Here is a 21,169-nt window from a genome sequence, read left to right as displayed (position 1 = left end):
TGTTGGAGAACGGGAGGGGAGGAAGTGTGGGAGGTGATAGTATTAGTTAGTCCAAAACCATCTTATTTGGATTGGGGGTACTCTTGTGTCTTTTTACTTCCCTAGGTCTGTAGGCACTTCCAGTGTGTAAGTGTCTCTGTTCTGAACTATGACTGCGATGTGGAGAAAAAATGCCACGGACATGGGGTAAGTCAGGCATAAAAGTCCCTTTCTATTCTGATCCAGCCTGGTCTGAAAGTCCTGCAGTATTTCTTGGGTGTTTCTCATATTGGGCAATATCGTTTTCTCGGGGTGCTCTTCAGTAAGAAAGCTCAGATTCATAGATCTTTAAGGTGTGAACAGACCACTATATCATTGAGTCTGACTTTGTTTTGTGGAATTTCACTCACCTCTGTATTCAGCCCAGTAACTTGTGTTTAATAATTAGCTGTTTTAGTGCTACAAACCTTTCATTGCTCTCTACCTAAAGAATGTAACTAACACAGGGGTGGGCAAACTATGGCCCGGGGGCTGCATCCGGCCTTCCAGATGTTTTAATCCGGCCCTCCAGCTTCCGCCGGGGAGCAGGGTCTGGGGCTTGCCCTGCTTTGGCGCTTCAGCTGGGGAGCAGGGTAGGGGACTTAATCATAGAATATCAGGGTTGGAAGGGACCCCAGGAGGTCATCTAGTCCAACCCCCTGCTCAAAGCAGGCCCATCCCCAACTAAATCATCCCAGCCAGGGCTTTGTCAAGCCTGACCTTAAAAATAAATAACTTGCCCCACTCTGCGTGGCTCCCAGAAGCAGTGGCATGTCTCCCCCTCTGGGTCCTGTGCGTAGGGGCAGCCAGGGGGCTCCACATGCTGCCCCCGCCCCAAACACAACCCCTGCAGCTTTCATTGGCCGGGAACTATGGCCAATGGGAGCTGCAGGGGTGGTGCCTGCAGACAGGGCAGTGTGCAGAGCCGCCTAGCCGTGCCTCCGCATAGGAGCCAGAGCGGGACATGCCACTGCTTCTGGGAGCTGCTTGAGATAAGCACCGCCCAGAGCTGGCACCCCTGACCCCCTCCTGTGCCCCAAACACCTGTCCCAGCCCTGATCCCCCTCCTGCCCTCCAAACCCATCGGTCCCAGCCTGGAGCACCCTCTTGCATCCCAGATCCCTCATGCCCAGCCCCATCCCAGAGCCTGCACCCCCAGCCAGAGCCCTCACCCCCTCCTGCACCCCAACCCACAATTTTGTGAGCATTCATGGCCCGCCATACAATTTCCATACCCAGATGTGGCCCTCGGACCAAAAATTTTGCCCACCCCGAACTAACAGAAAGCTCTTTAATGTAGAAACACTGCTTTTTGTTTGAAAGCCCTAGAGGGCCGGCTTTATTATGTGAAGTTGCTTTTCTGCGCAGTTAACATGAAAGTCACCTTGATGTTCCATCTTCACTGGCTATTAAATAATGTGAGCTGAACAGGTTTTAAAACCTGTTTTAATACAATGTTTTTTCTGGCTAGTATAACCCAAGCATTACTGTTTACAAAACTGTTTTTTTAATACAACTGTTTATAGGCTGCCTAGTCCAGAAATGATTTTGTTTAAACAGAGTTTATAAAATGGAGTTTTAAGATTATTTATATTTGGCAGGCAAAACAGTGTTTAAACAGGTTTCAGACCCAGTCTGCCCAGCATAGTTTGATTACTATTGCGGATGGACACTGAAGGAAAATAAGACGCAAAATTTTAACAGTGAGGGTAATTAACCATTGGAACAACTACTGTCATAAATATAAGGGGAAGGGTAAACACCTTTGAAATTCCTCCTGGCCAGGGGAAAGCTCCTCTCACCTGTAAAGGGTTAAGAAGCTAAAGGTAACCTCGCTGGCACCTGACCAAAATGACCAATGAGGAGACAAGATACTTTCAAAAGCTGGGAGGAGGGAGAGAAACAAAGGGTCTGTGTCTGTCTGTATGCTGCTTTTGCCAGGGACAGAACAGGAATGGAGTCTTAGAACTTTTAGTAAGTAATCTAGCTAGGTATGTGTTAGATTATGATTTCTTTAAATGGCTGAGAAAAGAATTGTGCTGAATAGAATAACTATTTCTGTCTGTGTATCTTTTTTGTAACTTAAGGTTTTGCCTAGAGGGGTTCTCTATGTTTTTGAATCTAATTACCCTGTAAGATATCTACCATCCTGATTTTACAGGGGGGATTTCTTCATTTCTATTTACTTCTATTTTCTATTAAAAGTCTTCTTGTAAAAAACTGAATGTTTTTTCATTGTTCTCAGATCCAAGGGTTTGGGTCTGTGGTCACCTATGCAAATTGGTGAGGCTTTTTATCCAACATTTCCCAGGAAAGGGGGGGGTGCAAGTGTTGGGAGGATTGTTCATTGTTCTTAAGATCCAAGGGTCTGGGTCTGTAGTCACCTAGGCAAATTGGTGAGGCTTTTTACCAAACCTTGTCCAGGAAGTGGGGTGCAGGGTTTTGGGAAGTATTTTGGGGGGAAAGACGCGTCCAAACAGCTCTTCCCCAGTAACCAGTATTAGTTTGGTGGTGGTAGCGGCCATTCCAAGGACCACGGGTGGAATACTTTGTACCTTGGGGAAGTTTTGACCTAAGCTGGTAAAGATAAGCTTAGGAGGTTTTTCATGCAGGTCCCCACATCTGTACCCTAGAGTTCAGAGTGGGGGAGGAACCTTGACATGGTGGCATAGTGGTGGGATTAACCTGAAATCATTTTGAGATCCAGTTGAGATTTTTTGAACTAGAAATACAGATTTTAAAAAGGAATTTTTTTTTCCTGTGGCTTTGAAGCAGCTTTGAAACTGAAAGCATCTTGGGTTTTCCCTGCTTTGTGGCCAAGCAGAGACAAAAGGGGATTATCTTGTGAATTGCAGGTTTTCTTTGCCTGGAGGCAGGGTACTTAACTCCTGCAGGGAAATTCACAGTCTTCCAACCCAGAGGTTTTTTTTTTTCTTTTCTTCCTAAAAGTAAATAGGGGGTGTGTGTTCTACCCATTTGCTTTTTCTTTGGGCTGGGTAAGCAGGTTTCCAAGTAGTTTGGAGGTTTTTTGCTTTAAGTTGGGCCCAGAACAGAGACAAGGGAATTGTCTTTTTCTGTAGGCTGACAATCACTATCAGAGAATAGGTATTCTATTCCAGCACAGCAAAATTTTACAGCCAAGTTTTGTTTGTTTATTTCTAAACCTCGGGTGTAAAGTTAGTTAAAAACAGAGAGGTTAGAATGACCAAATCCTCAGCTCGACTACAGCTGGAATTAGCCAAATTTCAGGCTGAGGAAAGACAAAGGGAACATGAAAGACAGATAGAACTCATGCGGCTGAAGAAGGAACAAGAAAGGGAGGCAGAACAACACCAAGCGGCTGCTCACAGGAGAGCTATGGAAGCGAGGGACAAAGAACTGGAGGAGAAGGAAAAAGAGAGGAAGTATGTGGAGGAGATGGAGAAGATAAAGGCTCAGCAGAATATCCCAACAAACCCTAGTAATCCTTCTCCAAGTACCACTTCCCATCCCAGAAAGTTCCCCACCTACAAGGCAGGCGATGATACTGAGGCCTTCCTAGAAAACTTCGAAAGGGCCTGCCTTGGATACAACCTCTCTACTGACCAGTACATGGTAGAGCTGAGGCCGCAGCTCAGTGGACCCTTAGCTGAGGTGGCAGCTGAAATGCCTAAAGAACACATGAACAAGTATGAACTGTTTAAATCCAAGGCGAGAGTCAGAATGGGGATAACACCCGAGCAGTCTCGTCGGAGGTTCAGAGCCCTAAGGTGGAAACCAGACATGTCATTTACCCGACATGCCTACCACATTGTGAAACATTGGGATGCCTGGATATCAGGAGCAAGTGTTGAATCTCCAGTAAATTTGCCCTTCCTAATGCAAATGGAACAGTTCTTAGAGGGTGTTCCTGAGGAAATAGAAAGATACATCCTAGATGGGAAACCCAAAACTGTAATCGAGGCAGGAGAGATTGGAGCCAGATGGGTGGAGGTGGCAGAGAAGAAGAAAACTGGTCGCAGTTGGAGCGGAGACCAGAAGGGACCACCCCAGACCACACCCTATTACCGGGGGCCGCCCAAGGCCCCACCTACCTCCCAAAGAACCCTCCAGACCCCTTATCGTCCTGCCACCCCGTTCTCCAGCAACCCTCCTCGCCCCAGTGACCCGTCAGCTGGACGATGTTTTAAATGTAACGAGCTGGGGCATGTAAAGGCCAACTGCCCCAAGAACCCCAACAGATTACAGTTCATTGCACCGGAATCACACCAGAGGTCCACAGGCCCAGATACTTCCCAGATACCCTTAGAGCGGAGGGAAACTGTGAGTGTGGGCGGGAAGAAGGTCACCGCGTGGAGGGACACCGGAGCACAAGTGTCAGCTATCCATGCTTCCTTAGTGGACCCCAATTTAATCAACCCAGAGATCCAAGTGACGATTCAACCCTTCAAGTCCAACTCTTTCAATTTGCCTACAGCCAAGTTGCCTGTCCAGTACAAGGGCTGGTCAGGAATGTGGACTTTTGCAGTCTATGATGATTATCCCATCCCCATGCTGTTGGGGGAAGACTTGGCCAATCATGTGAAGCAGGCCAAGAGGGTGGGAACGGTCACCCGCAGCCAGGCTAAACAAGCCGTGAGGCCTAGCTCTGTTCCGGAAACTGCTATCAGGACCCAGTCAGAGGTGATGGACCTGGACCTTAGGCCAATGTCTGCAACAGCAGTAGTGGATCCAGTCCCACAGACCCAAACCCTTGGATCTGAGAACAATGAAAAAACATTCAGTTTTTTACAAGAAGACTTTTAATAGAAAATAGAAGTAAATAGAAATGAAGAAATCCCCCCTGTAAAATCAGGATGGTAGATATCTTACAGGGTAATTAGATTCAAAAACATAGAGAACCCCTCTAGGCAAAACCTTAAGTTACAAAAAAGATACACAGACAGAAATAGTTATTCTATTCAGCACAATTCTTTTCTCAGCCATTTAAAGAAATCATAATCTAACACATACCTAGCTAGATTACTTACTAAAAGTTCTAAGACTCCATTCCTGTTCTGTCCCTGGCAAAAGCAGCATACAGACAGACACAGACCCTTTGTTTCTCTCCCTCCTCCCAGCTTTTGAAAGTATCTTGTCTCCTCATTGGTCATTTTGGTCAGGTGCCAGCGAGGTTACCTTTAGCTTCTTAACCCTTTACAGGTGAGAGGAGCTTTCCCCTGGCCAGGAGGAATTTCAAAGGTGTTTACCCTTCCCCTTATATTTATGACAACTACCTAAGGGATGTGGTGGATTTTCCAGCACATGCAATCTTTTAGAAAAATGCTCAATCTTGGTTTTAAAAAATGCTGTAGCTCACCCACAAGTTATTGGGCTTGATGCAGGAATTACTGGGTGACATTCTTTCGCATGTGTTATGTACAGGGTCAGACTAGATGATCACAGCGATGCCATTTGGCCTTAAAATCTATGAAAACCTCAGAGACTAATTGTTGCAACTTAGATACACACTTACTGAACAAAAATAAATGTATGTATAAAAATGAACATTATAATGAATTTTTTAAAAAGTTTTGAGAAATGTCTGCCACTATCTCACAAGCTACATAACTATAACCCTCGTCGTCGAAGTGGAAGCTGCCTTTGTATTGATGAAGCATAGCACTTGCTGCTGAAAGTGCAGTTGTCTGGTTCAGAATAGGCATAAGCATGCAGAACTGATTGGAAAGCAGGGACTTCAACATTGTTGGAAGAGAAGTTCTAGTACTCTGGGTTACTGTAACAGTGGCTAAAGCTTCAGAAGGGCATGGGTTTGGGGATTTTTAGTTCTTTTTAAATTAAACTCCTCTTCTTTTTCATACATTGCAACTGTTTTTGCCTTCTCAGTCCTTCTCTAGTTAATCAGAAACATTGGCTTATCAGCAAATTATGTCCCCGTGCTTCACAAATGTATAGTAAACAGATAACATGTTTTATAACTTATCTCACAACCTTCCTTTGCTACAGTGTCATTTGCTGCTGGAATGATAGTCTTGGAGGGGGTGGCTTGGAGGCTGTGGGAGCATTTCACAACCTACTGCTGCACCAAGGACAGCTTTCAGTCCAGTACAACTGGTTTTAAGATCACATTGAGCAGATTGTGGGGAACGATTCTGTGTATAGAAACGAAGTACTAGTTCTTCTTCAAGTGATGGCCCCTATGTGTGTATTCCACTGTAGGGCACACATGCACTTTGAGACCAGACACTTTATACTAGTAGTGTGCATTGGTCCGCGCCTCTGCCTCCATGTGCTCTGAACCAAGGGCATTAGGGGATACCCTCCAGTTCCTCTCTACCTGCCCTCCTTCCCCTCTGCTTCATATCCTTTCCTAGAGTGATTTGCATTAGAGAAGGAACTGGAGAGGTAGTTGGTCCGTGCCTCCTCTTATACCCTCTGTTTGGAGCTCAAAGCTGCACAGGGTGTAGGTGCAGACCAATGAACTGCTACCAAGAATTTTTCCAGTCCCCGACCCATGAAACCCATGTGGACCCCACCGTGCAATACACATAGGGACCACGCATCTCAAAAAACTCTAGTAACGGCAAGCTAAGTATCCTTTCTTTTTGATGCAGTAGCTGTTTTTCAGTCAATCATTTCCCATTCTTTTGGAACCTTCTGTTTCAGAAGTTGGGCTGTAACCTTTGAAGACACCTTGCAACATTTCCTCTGCCAGTTGCTGGATCAGTCTTATGTGGAGTTACAGTCACAATGGCAGTAATATGTGGGTGTTTTTGTTTTTTTAATTTAAAGGTATGCAATAGCAACAAGAACTGTCACTGTGACTCAGGTTGGGCCCCTCCCTACTGTGACACGAAAGGATATGGAGGAAGCATAGACAGTGGACCTCCTTATAATGGCAAGTAGTGACAAGGTGACTTCAGGGCAGCATGCCCTTCTTGCTGTTGGTGCTATTTGGACAGAGTGTGCAAATACAGTGCCTAGTTGTCTGGCTGTCCTGGGAAATGAGACTGGCTGATGTGCTGGTGGTTGAAACTGCAGTGAGATTTCTTTCGAGCACAAGAGCTTAGGCTTTGGATCTTGTAGTGCTGGAGACTTCTGTCCTCCAGAATGTTGGAAATCTTGCAATCCCAGCTGTTTTTAGATGACTTCTGTCATCCTGGGCCAAAATCTTTCAAGAGTAGTTGTGTCCAAACTGGAAGTGGGGACCCATTCCAGTTTTGAATCCAACCTAGAACTAAAATTTGTAAGGCGGGGCCAATTTGAATCTGTCGATTCCAATCTATACATTCAAAATGTGAAGGCCTGTTTCTAGAAATAACGGCAGATGGAAACAGCTGTTTTATGTACAATTGCATGCACAGTCTGAGTAAACACCCATAATACTTGGGGGAGGGAGAGGGGTGTTCTCTTTCCTGCAGGCATATACACCTGCAGTGTAAATGTGTGACTTATGCGTCATGAAGGGGAGTTGGGGTACTATGAACATCATACTACTACATTACCATTTAATTAGCATTTATTATCTGTGTGCAGATTGTGCTTCATGTTGCACTAAACACAAATATAGCGCAGTCCCTGCCTCAAAGACCTTTTGGTCAGTTTAGTATGTTTTTTGGTTATTGTTTTGTGAAATCTCACTCCTGGAGGCTTTAGACAGACATGGGTTAGTGTCTGGAGCCTAGCAGAAAAAGTATGTCTTTAGGAGGGACATGGATGATGAGAGAGTGATAGTCTGGTGCACTGGGGTTGGGAGGGCATTTCATGTGTAAAAGAGACTATTGGAAAAGGAACTGAAGAGAGTTGTGAAGCTTGCTTGCTTGCATGGCTGGGCAAGGGGGATGTGGTAGGAAATAGGATCCAAGTTGTAGCCTGGGGCAGACTGATGCAGTACCTTCAAGGCAAGGAGCGACCTGAAATGGTAAGCAATGGGGAGCCAGCAGAGATAGAGATGAGGACAGGAGTGACATGGTTTGCAATAGGTCAGGAGGATAACACTGACAGCTCTTTTGGATGGAGTAATAGGGGTCTAGGGGAAGTCAGTTGTAGTTACTGAGCTGAAAAATCACTCTCTAGAGTATAGAAAAGTGTGTGAACTATCAGGAGAGAAAGGAAGGGGCATAAAAGCTCCGTGTAGAGGGATGGACTAGTGACCTCCTTGAGATCCCTTTGAGTCCCACATTTGTATGATTCTATGACTTTTCATACACTATGTTGTGGAGAAAGATGCCACAAGCCTTGGGGACAGTCTGGATGAATGGAGAAGGGGAGGATGACTCTAAGGTTGTGAACCTGAGCTAAGGGAGGATAGTGGTCTTTCCCACAGCAATATGTGAAGAGGATTTGAGGGGAGTGGGGGAAGAGGGGAGCTCTGTATCAGCCCCATTTAACTTGAGCTGGTGACAGGCCCTTCAGGGTGATACATGGAAGAGAGTCTGTTACTACTATATTGCTGTGCTACACTATTATAGCACAGGAATATTGGAGAACGTACGCTTTACTCTTCTTTGACATGTTGTCCCTTTTGAGATGACCACCAAAAATAACACATTGGGCATGCACCTGGCAATTATACTCAACTTTAGCTTTTCTTTTCTACAGAATGGTGGAAAATTGTAGAATCAGTCCTTTCAAAACCCAGCACTATTGCAGCGCTTAGTAGTGATAGTACTATGAAAACTAATTCTGTCGGATTTTCTTCCTCACCCTCTCCCTACCAGACAAAGACACCTCCTTGAGAGATGGGTTGCTGGTATTCTTTTTCCTGGTTCTTCCACTCCTTTTAGCTGCTGCTGTGGCACTTGCAAAGAGAAAGGCGCTGAAGCAGTGGTTCAGGAGAACGATGTCACATTGTCATCGGTAAGTAGATTTCCCACCCCTACCCCTGATACTTCATGAACTGACCACAGAGTCCTCTACAGAAGATGATTCCAAAGACTTGAGTGTCAGTAGTCCTGAGATGTAAACCTGAGATCCCCACGAGTGGAGATCAGGCAGGTTTATTTCATGCAGTTGCAGTACAGGAGGCAAGTGACCTGATATCAATGGACCTCAGGCCATTTCTTTAAGTGTCATTTGATGTTGTCTGTTTCTGTTTTCTGGGCACATTCTTTGGGACAAAGGAACATTATTTATCTATTCCTTGAAAGAGAGAGGCTCACAATATGTCTGGACATATGGACCTGTAAAGAGTGACATACATTTTACTGATGAATTTAGGGAATAAAATAATAGTTTTTAAACACACACTTAAATCCAGCCAGTATGTATCTGTAAGAAGTGTCATAACATGTTGATGATGATCCTATTGAATTCTAATAAGATGCTTGACCAGTCCATGTGGTCAATACAAATCTAATTCCAGATCACATACAAGCATGCCAACTCCTCCTCCTCGCACAGAGACGGACCGAAGAAACTTCCAGCAGAACATGCCTTATACTTCGAGGAGTGTACCCATGGTAGGTGAGACTTGTTTTTTCTCACTTCAATCTTGGAGAGCAATTATTGTCTGTTTTGAAATTAACAGAGTGGATAGAAGGTTGAATTGGTAAATGGATAATAAAAGCAAGAATTACTCCAAAACTATTACTACCTGTGTTTGGTTGGTGGGTTCTTTGTTTTGTTTTTTATTTTTATTTTTAAAGCAATATAATCTCGTTTCTCAGCTCTTCCCCCCGCCCCCACCTGTAATGTATACATTGTAAGAAATGCTAATGACTACACTTGCTGTAGGATCTAAAATTTTACAGTAATAGCCTATAAATTATATATAGGCTATGCATGATGAATCCCTTTCTTATTTGTCTGTACTCCTTATGGTGCTGTTGAACCAACCAATAATATTAATGAGGAAGATATCCTCTGAAGCCCAAAAGTTTTCAAAGAAGAAAATATATAAGTAATTCCAAGTATAGTGCATTATTGATATTGCAAAGCTACAGTAAAAATACCATCTTGGAAGCACAACTGAGAGATTGCAGTCTCATTAAATGTTTAAGATCTATATATAAAATGTGCTTTAAAATAGAGATGGTACATACTAACATCTTGTCTAGATTTTTCTACTGACCTATAATGCACTCCTACATCTAATTGTGACAAACTATTAAAGGTGACTGCAAAGTCTTCAATCAAAATATAGTAATGTTGTTCCCTTTTTTTTACATACCACATCAGATTGTTGCTAGGAAATGAGGTTATTTTAATCAGGAGGCTTTTATTTTAAATAAAGTAAAACTTTTTTTGGGTGGTGGGAAGGACTAGGATTAGATGATTTAGTTTTATCCATTAAACATTTCTCAAGCAGCAACCTTCTAAAGCACATCAGAATTTGCCATTTTGTAATATCAATAGATAGGCCAACTACATATTGAATGTAGTACCTTACTATCTGTAATAGAAAGGGGTGTTGCCAGTGAGGAAATGGATTATTTTCTTAACTTCTTAGTAATTAAATTTAAGGGAGGGGGAATGGGACTCTTATGGTTTATGTTGCTTAAACTGTCTTTGAGAGCCAACTGGAAGTGCATTCTCTGAAACCACAAGCAGTCTAGAAAGTATTGTAGTTTGAAAATGAAAGAGTGCTGATCAGGGACACTGTGGCTCACCATACCCAGAGCAGACTCTTCTGCACCTCAGGTTTCCCCTTCTGCATTATCTCCATTTCAGAGAGGGGTAAATCAAAGCACCGTTAAATGACATAGGGTCATCAGAGTGTCTCTTAGATAGAGAGCCACATGTTCTTGATCAGCATTTCTCTATTTTCAAACTACAGTACTCTAAACTTCTGTCACTTTTAAGCTGTCTGGAACTGACGTAATACCATTTAGCTGATGAGCATGAAATAGCATTTCTGTATTTCCCCATTGTATCTCCAAATCTGCTAGTGAGTGGCCCAACATTCCAGTGAAATTACTAAAGAAGCAAATCTTCCTCCAGTTCCTGTTTGTGTGATTTTTTTTTTTTTTTTAATATCTGATGATCTTTATTTCCTCATAGGACACGCCAACAAACAGATTCACTGTGCCATCTTATGCAGTTAATCATCATCAACCAGCTTATCACCAGCCTTACAATTATCCTCAGCCACACCAGGAGCAGCAGCAGTATAAGATACCTGCAAGGTCTGTAATGACAATTTTGCTACTGGGGAAAATCCTTTATAATACATATCAAATGTAAAGTTGAGAACTTGAGCACACAATTTGGGGAAACTCATAGCTTGTCATTCTGACTCTAACCCTGTCTTTGGGTTCATGTGTGTAAGGGCTTTTCTCATATCATGTATACACCAAATAATAAAGCTACATATGTGAATGAAAGGGCCATAATAAAAAAGGGGTGCAATGAAATTTGTAAAACATGTATGTTCTCTGATGACACCTCTTACACTCTTGATGGTAGGTACATTATTACAAAAAGTGTGGGTGCTTTCGATCGGCTTTGAGCACCAGTTGTATCTTTCTGTTTAGTTTCACTCTAAAAATATATATATATACAACTTTTTTGGTTTAACCATTTATTTAAATGTTGTATTGATGCCTGTGTCCTTAAGGTGCTAATTAATAAAGCATAAACAGACACTTATATAAAGTAGTTTGTACTGTGTAGTAATTTGTGTTTTAAATTGGTTTTGGTAGAGGAAAAATTCACTCCAGAATGCTTAATTAGCTAAAGGAAGTGTGACTTGGGAAATGTTAGAGGCTTCATATAGTATAGAAGAAAAAACCCTGTGCAGAGAGAGAGCGTTAGATGGGAGTCATTAGGGCAGAGGTGGCAGCTGAAATTATGGGAAGGAGACACAGGGAGAGACCATCAAAGACATGACGCTAACACAGAGCAGGAGGAAGAGGGATCATTCTCTATCTGCATATAATGGATGTAATAATCTAAACTGACATCTTCGTCCCCCGTACAGGCCGCCTCCACCACAACAGAAAAACGTACCTCAGGGACACTATTTTCCTTCTCGACCTGCACCTTTACCTCCCATATAGTTTCTCTTTTACCCTCTCACAAGATGACCTGTTCACTAAAACCAAGCTGAAATTCTTTATCCTTCTTGCATCAAATGGCCCATGCTATCCCAGAGAGCCGTCATTCTGCAGTACTGGATATGGAAAATGAGATGGAAACACAAGGAATGTAAGATATTAAACAAAGATACCTCTACGAAAGCCACAGGAACAGAATACATCAAGTCTGTTCTTAGCTCCGTGTGTGAGTATTGTGGCTTTGCAAACTGAAGTTGGACTATCCAGTTGGAAGTGGATCAGTCTGCAGTAAAATAATGTTTAAAGTACAGCACTTGGGAGTTCCTTTTTATTTCCCCCATCTTATGATGAGACACAATCATTAAATATTCCATGTGGCGTATTGTCTTTCTATATGCATAATAAAAAGTAAAAAACCTATTACCCGGGCAGGTGTCAAAAAATGGAACCGTGAAAATCAGGCCACTTGATTTAACAAAATATTGTTTACATGTTCTTGTTTTGCCTGGACTAGAAACCATTATTCCTGTATATGCAACTAAGAGCACAAGTGAAATAAGATGTCAGTATATTTTGAAAGGAAGATGAACTACCCTATAAACATGTTTGTGTATATGTTTTTACTGGTGTGTTTAATATAAACACACTTTTTAAACAACAAAGAAAATTTTAACTTCATGCTGACTGACACTAGGCTATAGACAATAAAGGATACTAGGGCAGTTAATTTAAATGTTTTTTAAATACACAGTTTTAAGTAGCTAGACGAGAAACCTCTACTAATTTACCACTAATACTTTAAATGGGATATTAAAATAAAGGTACGAAAAATGGTAGCCTTTTCTTGTTGTAGGAAGGGAGTGCTCTTGAGTTTTGATTACGTTATAGACAGTCTGACAGCAAGAGCCATTGCAAAATATTCGGAGCAATGATGCGTATGTTTATGTAGGCCCTTTGAGAATTGTTTGAGCACTTTATACCCTAGCACCCCACTGACCCCAATGTACATAATTTTAACCTACTTTTCAAATTTTGATTTTAGTGTCAGTCAGGATGTTGACACTGGCTAAAGCATGTTATTTTTAAAATCCGATTTAAATCTGTATCTGAAAAAAGATGCTCTTGGATGTCAATTGAGGTATGTTAACCCAGGTGCAGTTGGATTATGTTCCACTAGATTATGTTGACACAGTGTCGTAGATGCAGGACTCTCCACGATGATGTGTTACACAAATTACAGAAGGTGAAAAACAATTACTGTTAAAAAATAATGCTAAGCTTTCTCGTTTTGTCTTAGCCACTTAGCACAAACTCGTTTTGTAAATTTCCCCATACTTGCCAAAAAATCTGTGTCTGTATATATACTTATATAAATATATATAAAGTTTGTATTTGTAATAATAAAATACTTGAACTACTGTGGTTCCCCATAAACATAAAGAATAAGATTTAAACGCTATTAAAATATGTACTAGTTCATCAAAATATATCGCAAGGTGGGTTGTTTGTTTTTAGGATTATCATTGGCTTGTTTCTCTTCTCTCTTATGGGGGGTTGCTTATCTAAAGTTAACCAGGCTTTCTGTCTGCCTAAGGTACACTTCTTCCCAGGTCTTTTGTAGACAGTTCATGACATGAATGACTCAATGTACAGGGTGGGAGGGGAATCTAAGTTATGAAAATATCCCCAGAGAAAGGCCTGCTTAATTGTATTTAAACTTGTGAATGCCTACGCTATAACTGTGTTAAATTGTGTGCCTTTAATATTAATAGCGATTTCACACTTCTAGCATACCATTAGCAATATTATGTGCAGAATAGGGCAGTAATGCAATAAGCCTCATTCTGAGATCGCTGTTTCTATGGAAATAAAGTAGCTCCTCAAATTTTAAACACATGGTGAATATTGAAAATGACTACTGATGTCATGTGTAAAGTCTAACAGCCCTAATGTCTGAATATTATTTGAACAATCAGAACTTCTGCCTTAGTCTTGTTTGTAAATTGTGCTTGTCTAACCCTTTGCACTCCAAGGGGCGCGGTGGGAGCTTGGACCTCGTGCTGTCTGGGCGGGGTGACAGAAACCCCCCACACCGCCTTTCGAAGGGCTGAGCTACACGGAAGGGGCTTCTCTTGCCTGGGGGTTTTGTTTGTTTTTTAATAGTAATAATTAAAGATGCCAGTTTTGTAAAACCGCTGCCTCGCGTTGTCCTGCCTCTCTCGGGCTCCCCGCTCCCGGCCCGGCTGTCCCGCCGCGTCCCCTCCCGGCCCGCTCCCCCCGCAGCCGCCCCGGAGCCCTGCAGCCGGCGGCTCCCGCCCGCCAGTCCCGCCCAGGCCCGGCCCGCCGCCCAGGAGCCCCGGGGCGGGTCCGCCTCGCGCTCGGGACCCCCTTTCCCCCCGGGCGTGGCCGTTACCCGCCGGCCGCGCGCAGCATGGGGCGGGGGCTGCGCCTGGCGCTGCTGGCGGCCCTGCTCGCCGGGCTCGGTGAGGGGGGGGGGACCCGCGCTGCCCCCCAGCTACCGCCCCCGCCCTGCCCCACGGCCCGTTACCCCCCCCGCTGTCCCCCGCCCCGTCACCCGCCCCGCCCTGCTCCCTGTTACCCCCGCGCTGCCCCCCGTCACCCCCGCGCTGCCCCCCCGCTGTCCCCCGCCCCGTCCCCCCCCCCGCACTGCTCCCTGTTACCCCCCGCGCTGCCCCCCGTCACCCCCCCGCTGTCCTCCGCCCCGTCACCCGCCCCGCACTGCTCCCTGTTACCCCCCGCGCTGCCCCCCGTCACCCCCCCGCTGTCCCCGCCCTGCTCCCTGTTACCTCCCGCGCTGCCCCCCGTCCCCCCCCCGCTGTCCCCGCCCCGTCCCCCCCCCGCCCTGCTCCCTGTTACCCCCCGCGCTGCCCCCCGTCACCCCCCCGCTGTCCCCGCCCTGCTCCCTGTTACCTCCCGCGCTGCCCCCCGTCACCCCCCCGCTGTCCCCGCCCCGTCCCCCCCCCGCCCTGCTCCCTGTTACCCCCCGCGCTGCCCCCCGTCACCCCCCCGCTGCCCCCCCGCTGTCACCCGCCCCGTCACCCGCCCCGCCCTGCTCCCTGTTACCCCCCGCGCTGCCCCCCGTCACCCCCCCGCTGTCCCCGCCCTGCTCCCTGTTACCTCCCGCGCTGCCCCCCGTCCCCCCCCCGCTGTCCCCGCCCCGTCCCCCCCCCGCCCTGCTCCCTGTTACCCCCCGCGCTGCCCCCCGTCACCCCCCCGCTGTCCCCGCCCCGTCCCCCCCCCGCCCTGCTCCCTGTTACCCCCCGCGCTGCCCCCCGTCCCCCCCCCGCTGTCCCCGCCCTGCTCCCTGTTACCTCCCGCGCTGCCCCCCGTCACCCCCCCGCTGTCCCCGCCCTGCTCCCTGTTACCCCCCGCGCTGCCCCCCGTCACCCCCCCGCTGTCCCCGCCCTGCTCCCTGTTACCCCCCGCGCTGCCCCCCGTCACCCCCCCGCTGTCCCCGCCCTGCTCCCTGTTACCCCCCGCGCTGCCCCCCGTCACCCCCCCGCTGTCCCCGCCCTGCTCCCTGTTACCCCCCGCGCTGCCCCCCGTCACCCCCCCGCTGTCCCCGCCCCGTCCCCCCCCCGCCCTGCTCCCTGTTACCCCCCGCGCTGCCCCCCGTTACCCCCCCGCTGCCCCCCCGCTGTCCCCCGCCCCGTCCCCCCCCCGCCCTGCTCCCTGTTACCCCCCGCGCTGCCCCCTGTCACCCCCCCGCTGTCCCCGCCCTGCTCCCTGTTACCCCCCGCGCTGCCCCCCGTCACCCCCCCGCTGTCCCCCGCTATCCTCCGCCCCGTCACCCGCCCCGCCCTGCTCCCTGTTACCCCCCGCGCTGCCCCCCGTCACCCCCCCGCTGTCCCCGCCCCGTCCCCCCCCCGCCCTGCTCCCTGTTACCCCCCGCGCTGCCCCCCGTCACCCCCTCGCTGCCCCCCCGCTGTCCCCCGCCCCATCCCCCCCCCGCCCTGCTCCCTGTTACCCCCCGCGCTGCCCCCCGTCACCCCCCCGCTGCCCCCCCGCTGTCCCCCGCCCCGTCAGCCGCCCCGCCCTGCTCCCTGTTACCCCCCGCGCTGCCCCCCGTCACCCCCCCGCTGCCCCCCCGCTGTCCCCCGCCCCGTCAGCCGCCCCGCCCTGCTCCCTGTAACCCCCCGCGCTGCCCCCCGTCACCCCCCCGCTGTCCCCGCCCTGCTCCCTGTTACCCCCCGCGCTGCCCTCCGTCACCCCCCCGCTGTCCCCCGCTGTCCTCCGCCCCGTCACCCGCCCCGCCCTGCTCCCTGTTACCCCCCGCGCTGCCCCCCGTCACCCCCCCGCTGTCCCCGCCCTGCTCCCTGTTACCTCCCGTGCTGCCCCCCGTCACCCCCCCGCTGTCCCCGCCCCGTCCCCCCCCGCCCTGCTCCCTGTTACCCCCCGCGCTGCCACCTGTCACCCCCCCGCTGCCCCCCGCTGTCCCCGCCCCGTCACCCGCCCCGCCCTGCTCCCTGTTAGCCCCCGCGCTGCCCTCCAGCTACCCCCCCCGCCCTGCCCCACGGCCCGTTACCCCCCCGCTGTCCCCTGCCCCCTCACCCGCCCCGCCCTGCTCCCTGTTACCCCCGCGCTGCCCCCCGTCACCCCCCCGCTGCCCCCCCGCTGTCCCCGCCCTGTCACCCGCCCCTCTCCCTGTTAGCCCCCGCGCTGCCCCCTGTCACCCCCGTCACCCCCTGCGTTGCCCCCTGTCAGCCCCCCGCCCCGCGCCGTCACCCCCTGCCCCGTCACCCCCCCCGCTGCCCCCTGCCCTGCCCCATGTCACCCCCCGCTGCCCCCTGCCCCGTCACCTCCCTGCTGCCCCCCGCCCTGCCCTATGTCACCCCCCGCTGCCTCCTGCCCCATCACCCCCCCGACCTGCCCACTGTCAACCCCCCCCGTGTTGGCCCCCCGTCACGTCACCCCTGCCCTGCCCCACAGTCCCCTAACCCCTCCAGCCTCATCACCCCCTTCCCTAACACCCCATCACCTCCTTAGGTAGAGACCCCCCTGCACTGACTGCTCCCTGACCCCCTTCAGCCCCTTGTCACCCGCTCTGTTGACCCCCACAACACCATTACACCCCTATGCTGATCCCCCACAGCCCCGTCACACCCTGCGCTGACCTGCATCACCTCTCCAAGGGAGAGACGCCCCCCAGCCAGCCCTGCACTGCCCCCCACAGCCCTGCACTCCACATTCCCCTGCACTGATCCCCCATCCCCCCCAACGGAGAGACCCCCCCTGCGCTGACCCCCACAGCTCCTGATCAACTCCTGCATTGCCCCACATTATCCGTTAAGGAAGAGACCCTTCACAGACACACACCATCCTCCAGCCACCCCAAGAGCAAAGACCCCCTCCACAGTCACTGACCCCTGACGTATAGTCACCTGCTTCACTGCCCCTTCTCACAATCACTCCAAACTGGGAGAGATGCTCCCTAGTTACCTCCAACAGGAGAGAACCCCCGCCTCCCCTAACGTGAGACTACCCCACAGTCGCCCCATCAGGGTTCCCTCCCCACTCTGAACTCTAGGGTACAGATGTGGGGACCCGCATGAAAGACCGCCTAAGCTTATTTCTACCAGCTTAGGATAAAACTTCCCCAAGGCACAAACTCTTTTTCCCTTGGAGGGTAAGCTGCCACCACCAAGTGATTTAACGAAGAATCAGGGAAAGGACCACTTGGAGTTCTTATTCCCCCAAAATATCCCCCCAAGCCCTTACACCCCCTTTCCTGGGAAGGCTTGAGAATAATATCCTAACCAATTGGTTACAAAGTGATTACAGACCCAAACGCCTGGGTCTTAGGACAATAGAGAAATCGTTCAGGCTCTTACAAGGAACAGAACTTTATTAGAAAGAAAAAAGGTAAAAGAAGCACTTCTGTAAAATTAAAAGGGAAGCTAATGTCACAGGGCAATCAGATTTAAAACACAGAGGATTTCCCTCTAGGCAAAAACTTTAAAGTTACAAAAAGAAAACCAGGAATACACCTTCCTCTCAACACAGAGAAAATCACAAGCCAAAACAAAAGTAAACTAATGCATTTCCTTGCTAGTACTTACTAATTCTAATGGAGTTGTATTGCTTGCTTTCTTGATCTCGCTCCGGCAAGCACACAGAACAGACAGACAAAGGCCGCCCCCCTTCCCCCGCCCCCCGAGATTTGAAAGTATCTTGTCCCCTTATTGGTCCTTTTGGTCAGGTGCCAGCCAGGTTACCTGAGCTTTTTAACTCTTTACAGGTAAAAGGATATTGTGCGTCTGGCCAGGAAGGATTTTATAGTACTGTATTCAGGAAGGTTGTTACCCTTCCCTTTATATTTATGACAGCCCCCAAGAGAAGAGACCTCCCCAGAGTCACCCCCCAGCTGGGAGACATCCACCGCTTAGTCTCCCCACAGCTACCTGCTTCACCAACCCCCTGCCCCCCTGGATACTCTGAATCCAGGCAAGATCCTGACCCCCCCCCAGCCATCCCCACACACTGATACTGCTAATAAGGAGAGATTTCCCCCTCCAAAGTCACCTGCTTCACTGAGCCCCCTGCCCCAAAAAGCCCCCCCCAAATCCTACACCCCCTGGGGAGGGAAGGTGAGTTGAGTGTGGAGCTAGAGCAGAGTGGGAGGGAGGACTGGAGTTAGTGGAGACTCTTTAACACAGGCTGGGAGTTATTTATTGCAGTGCCAGTGAAAGAGAAAGAAGGATGTGGGAGGATTCTGATGGTATAAATAGTATTGCACCCTGCATGTTCCTCTCTGACCACCTGTGTGTCTGCTTCTCTGACAATTCTCTCTCACTGTATTCCCTGCCATGCTATATGACAGCTGATCTGTCTGTAAAACGGCTCTCTTTAAGACTGCTTCTGATGCAGCATTTATATGAAAACTTAACGAATGATAACTAAGGCTACGTGTACATGTGCAGCGGTAGCGATGCAGCTGCGGTGCTGCAGCACATCTGGCAAAGACACTCTATTCTGATGGGAGAGAGCTCTTCCGTCGGCAGGAAAAAACCACCCCTGCAAGCGGCAGAAGCTGTGTGGACAGGAGAGAAGCTCTCCTGCCACATTAGTGCTGTGCACACTAGTGCTTATGTCAGTGTAGCTTGTGTCGCTCAGGGGGTGAAATATTCACACCCGTGAGTGACAAATTTTGCCAACATAGGCAGTAGTGTAGACATAGCCTAAAGTGAGGGGCAGTGGAGCATAGATAGCTGTTTATGGAGTTATAGATATACTTTTTCAAAGCAAATATATTTACAAAGTGGATGTATTTGAATGTATCTCTCCCACACCCATCATTTATCTTTTTAGGCCCTGATCCTACCAAAACTTACACGTGCTTAATTTTTGTTAAAGTTAAGCATGCATGTAAATCTTTGCAGGCTGAAAAATTCCTTGGGGGCAGGAATCTATTTATGTCTGTGCTTGTACAGCCCTTAGCACAGTGGAGCTTTGAGTCTGATTCAAATATTTAGGTATGTTTGTAATGGTATTATTACATAAAAATAATAACTAACATATTTCCCTCCTTTAGGTTCTCAAATATTTTTGCACATCACAGATCCACAGAGAATATCCTCAAATATAACTGGAGATCTGGTACTTGTAGTTAAGGAATACAGTTGTTCCTATATATATAATTAGATATTAAATTATATAACCTAAATGTGTGCAGATGGAGGTACAGTGAGAATCTGTTAAAATCCTTTAAATGCTACAAGCCTTGTAGCACATTTGTGGCTATAGTGTATAAGGTGTTTCCAATGTTGCAGTGAAACATCCTACAGTCCCTTGTTGGGCCAATGAGTCTTTGAGAAGAGATGTATATTTGGCAAAGTGCTTTGGCACTCAGAGCAGTAACCTTAAAGTGGAACTACAAATGTTTTATATAATAATTTGGTTGCTAAATCAATAATAAAACATTTGGACTCAAAACTACAAATAAAAGGGCAAGTTATTATAATCTATTGATAAATAAATGTACAATTTAAGGCACCACTCTTGCAAAGTCTTAAATGTGTATAACTTTTTGCACATTCTAAAACCCATTGAAGTCAATGGGAGTCTCTTCACTGACTTGCTTTAGCTCAGGCTTCAAATATGTAACTTGGCAGCATGGGCTACATAAGGTTTGAAAATAGTTTTTTCTTCAAGTTTGTTAAATCTTAAATTTGGGTTTCTGTGTCTTTCCTGTAATGAGTCACAATACCCCAAACGTTATAGGTGGTGATACCTGCAGGCAGGGTGGATTTGATTTCATAGAATCATAGAATATCAGGGTTGGAAGGGACCTCAGGAGGTCATCTAGTCCAACCCCTTGCTCAAAGCAGGACCAATCCCCAACTAAATCATCCCAGCCAGGGCTTTGTCAAGCCTGATCTTAAAAACCTCAAAGAAAGGAGATTCCACCACCTCCCTAGGTAACGCATTCCAGTGCTTCACAGATCTTGGGGGACAGGCCAGTCCTTGCTTACAGACAGCCCCCCAACCTGAAGCAAATACTCACCAGCAACCACACACCACACAACAAAACCACTAACCCAAGAAATTATCCTTGCAACAAAGCCCTTTGCCAACTGTGTCCACATATTTATTCAGGGGATACCATCATAGGGCCTAATCACATCAGCCACACTATCAGAGGCTCGTTCACCTGCACATCTACCAATGTGATATATGCCATCATTGGCCAGCAATGCCCCTTTGCCATGTACATTGGTCAAACTGGACAGTCTCTGTGTAAAAGAATAAATGGACACAAATCAGATGTCAAGAATTATAACATTCAAAAACCAGCTGGAGAACACTTCAATCTCTTTGGTCACTCGATTACAGACCTAAAAGTCACAATTCTTCAACAAAAAAACTTCAAAAACAGACTCCAAGGAGAGACTGCTGAATTGGAATTAATTTGCCAACTGGATACAATTAACTTAGGCTTGAATAGAGACTGGGAGTGGATGAGTCATTACACAAAGTAAAACTATTTCCCCATGTTTATTCCCCCCTTCCCTCATCCCCCACTTTTCCTCAGACGTTCTTGTCAACTGCTGGAAATGGCCCACCTCGATTATCACTACAAAAGGTCCTCCCTGCCCCCCTCTCCTGCTGGTAATAGCTCACCTTAAGTGATCACTCTCTTGTTACAGTGTGTATGG

The 21,169-nt window shown here is 47.9% G+C and overlaps 2 protein-coding genes across 3 annotated transcripts in view; both read left to right on the top strand.

Annotated features, from left to right (window-relative positions):
* Window positions 1-14,169, top strand: part of ADAM9 (ADAM metallopeptidase domain 9) — a 53,497-nt gene extending 39,328 nt beyond the window's left edge. Inside the window, exons 17-22 of one of the 2 annotated variants that reach the window (XM_077805696.1) lie at window positions 106-186; window positions 6,790-6,895; window positions 8,718-8,856; window positions 9,362-9,458; window positions 10,999-11,123; window positions 11,918-14,169. In XM_077805696.1, the coding sequence (XP_077661822.1) occupies window positions 106-186; window positions 6,790-6,895; window positions 8,718-8,856; window positions 9,362-9,458; window positions 10,999-11,123; window positions 11,918-11,996 (627 nt within the window). In that variant the 3' untranslated portion in view covers window positions 11,997-14,169. Of the gene's footprint in view, window positions 1-105; window positions 187-6,789; window positions 6,911-8,717; window positions 8,857-9,361; window positions 9,459-10,998; window positions 11,124-11,917 lie in introns of those variants that run through there. The other variant, XM_077805697.1, reaches the window with a different exon arrangement.
* The window catches only part of LOC144257553 (disintegrin and metalloproteinase domain-containing protein 32-like), a 39,155-nt gene continuing 30,907 nt past the window's right edge, over window positions 12,922-21,169 (top strand). The window contains exons 1-2 of the mRNA XM_077805534.1: window positions 12,922-12,928; window positions 14,277-14,476. Coding sequence (XP_077661660.1) covers window positions 12,922-12,928; window positions 14,277-14,476 — 207 coding nt within the window. The remainder of the gene's footprint in view (window positions 12,929-14,276; window positions 14,477-21,169) is intronic.

The sequence above is a fragment of the Eretmochelys imbricata genome, chromosome 26 (assembly GCF_965152235.1).
Source record: "Eretmochelys imbricata isolate rEreImb1 chromosome 26, rEreImb1.hap1, whole genome shotgun sequence".
Taxonomy (NCBI): domain Eukaryota; kingdom Metazoa; phylum Chordata; order Testudines; family Cheloniidae; genus Eretmochelys; species Eretmochelys imbricata.
Note: the sequence above shows the minus strand (reverse complement) of the source record. Positions and strands in the feature narration are given on the sequence as shown.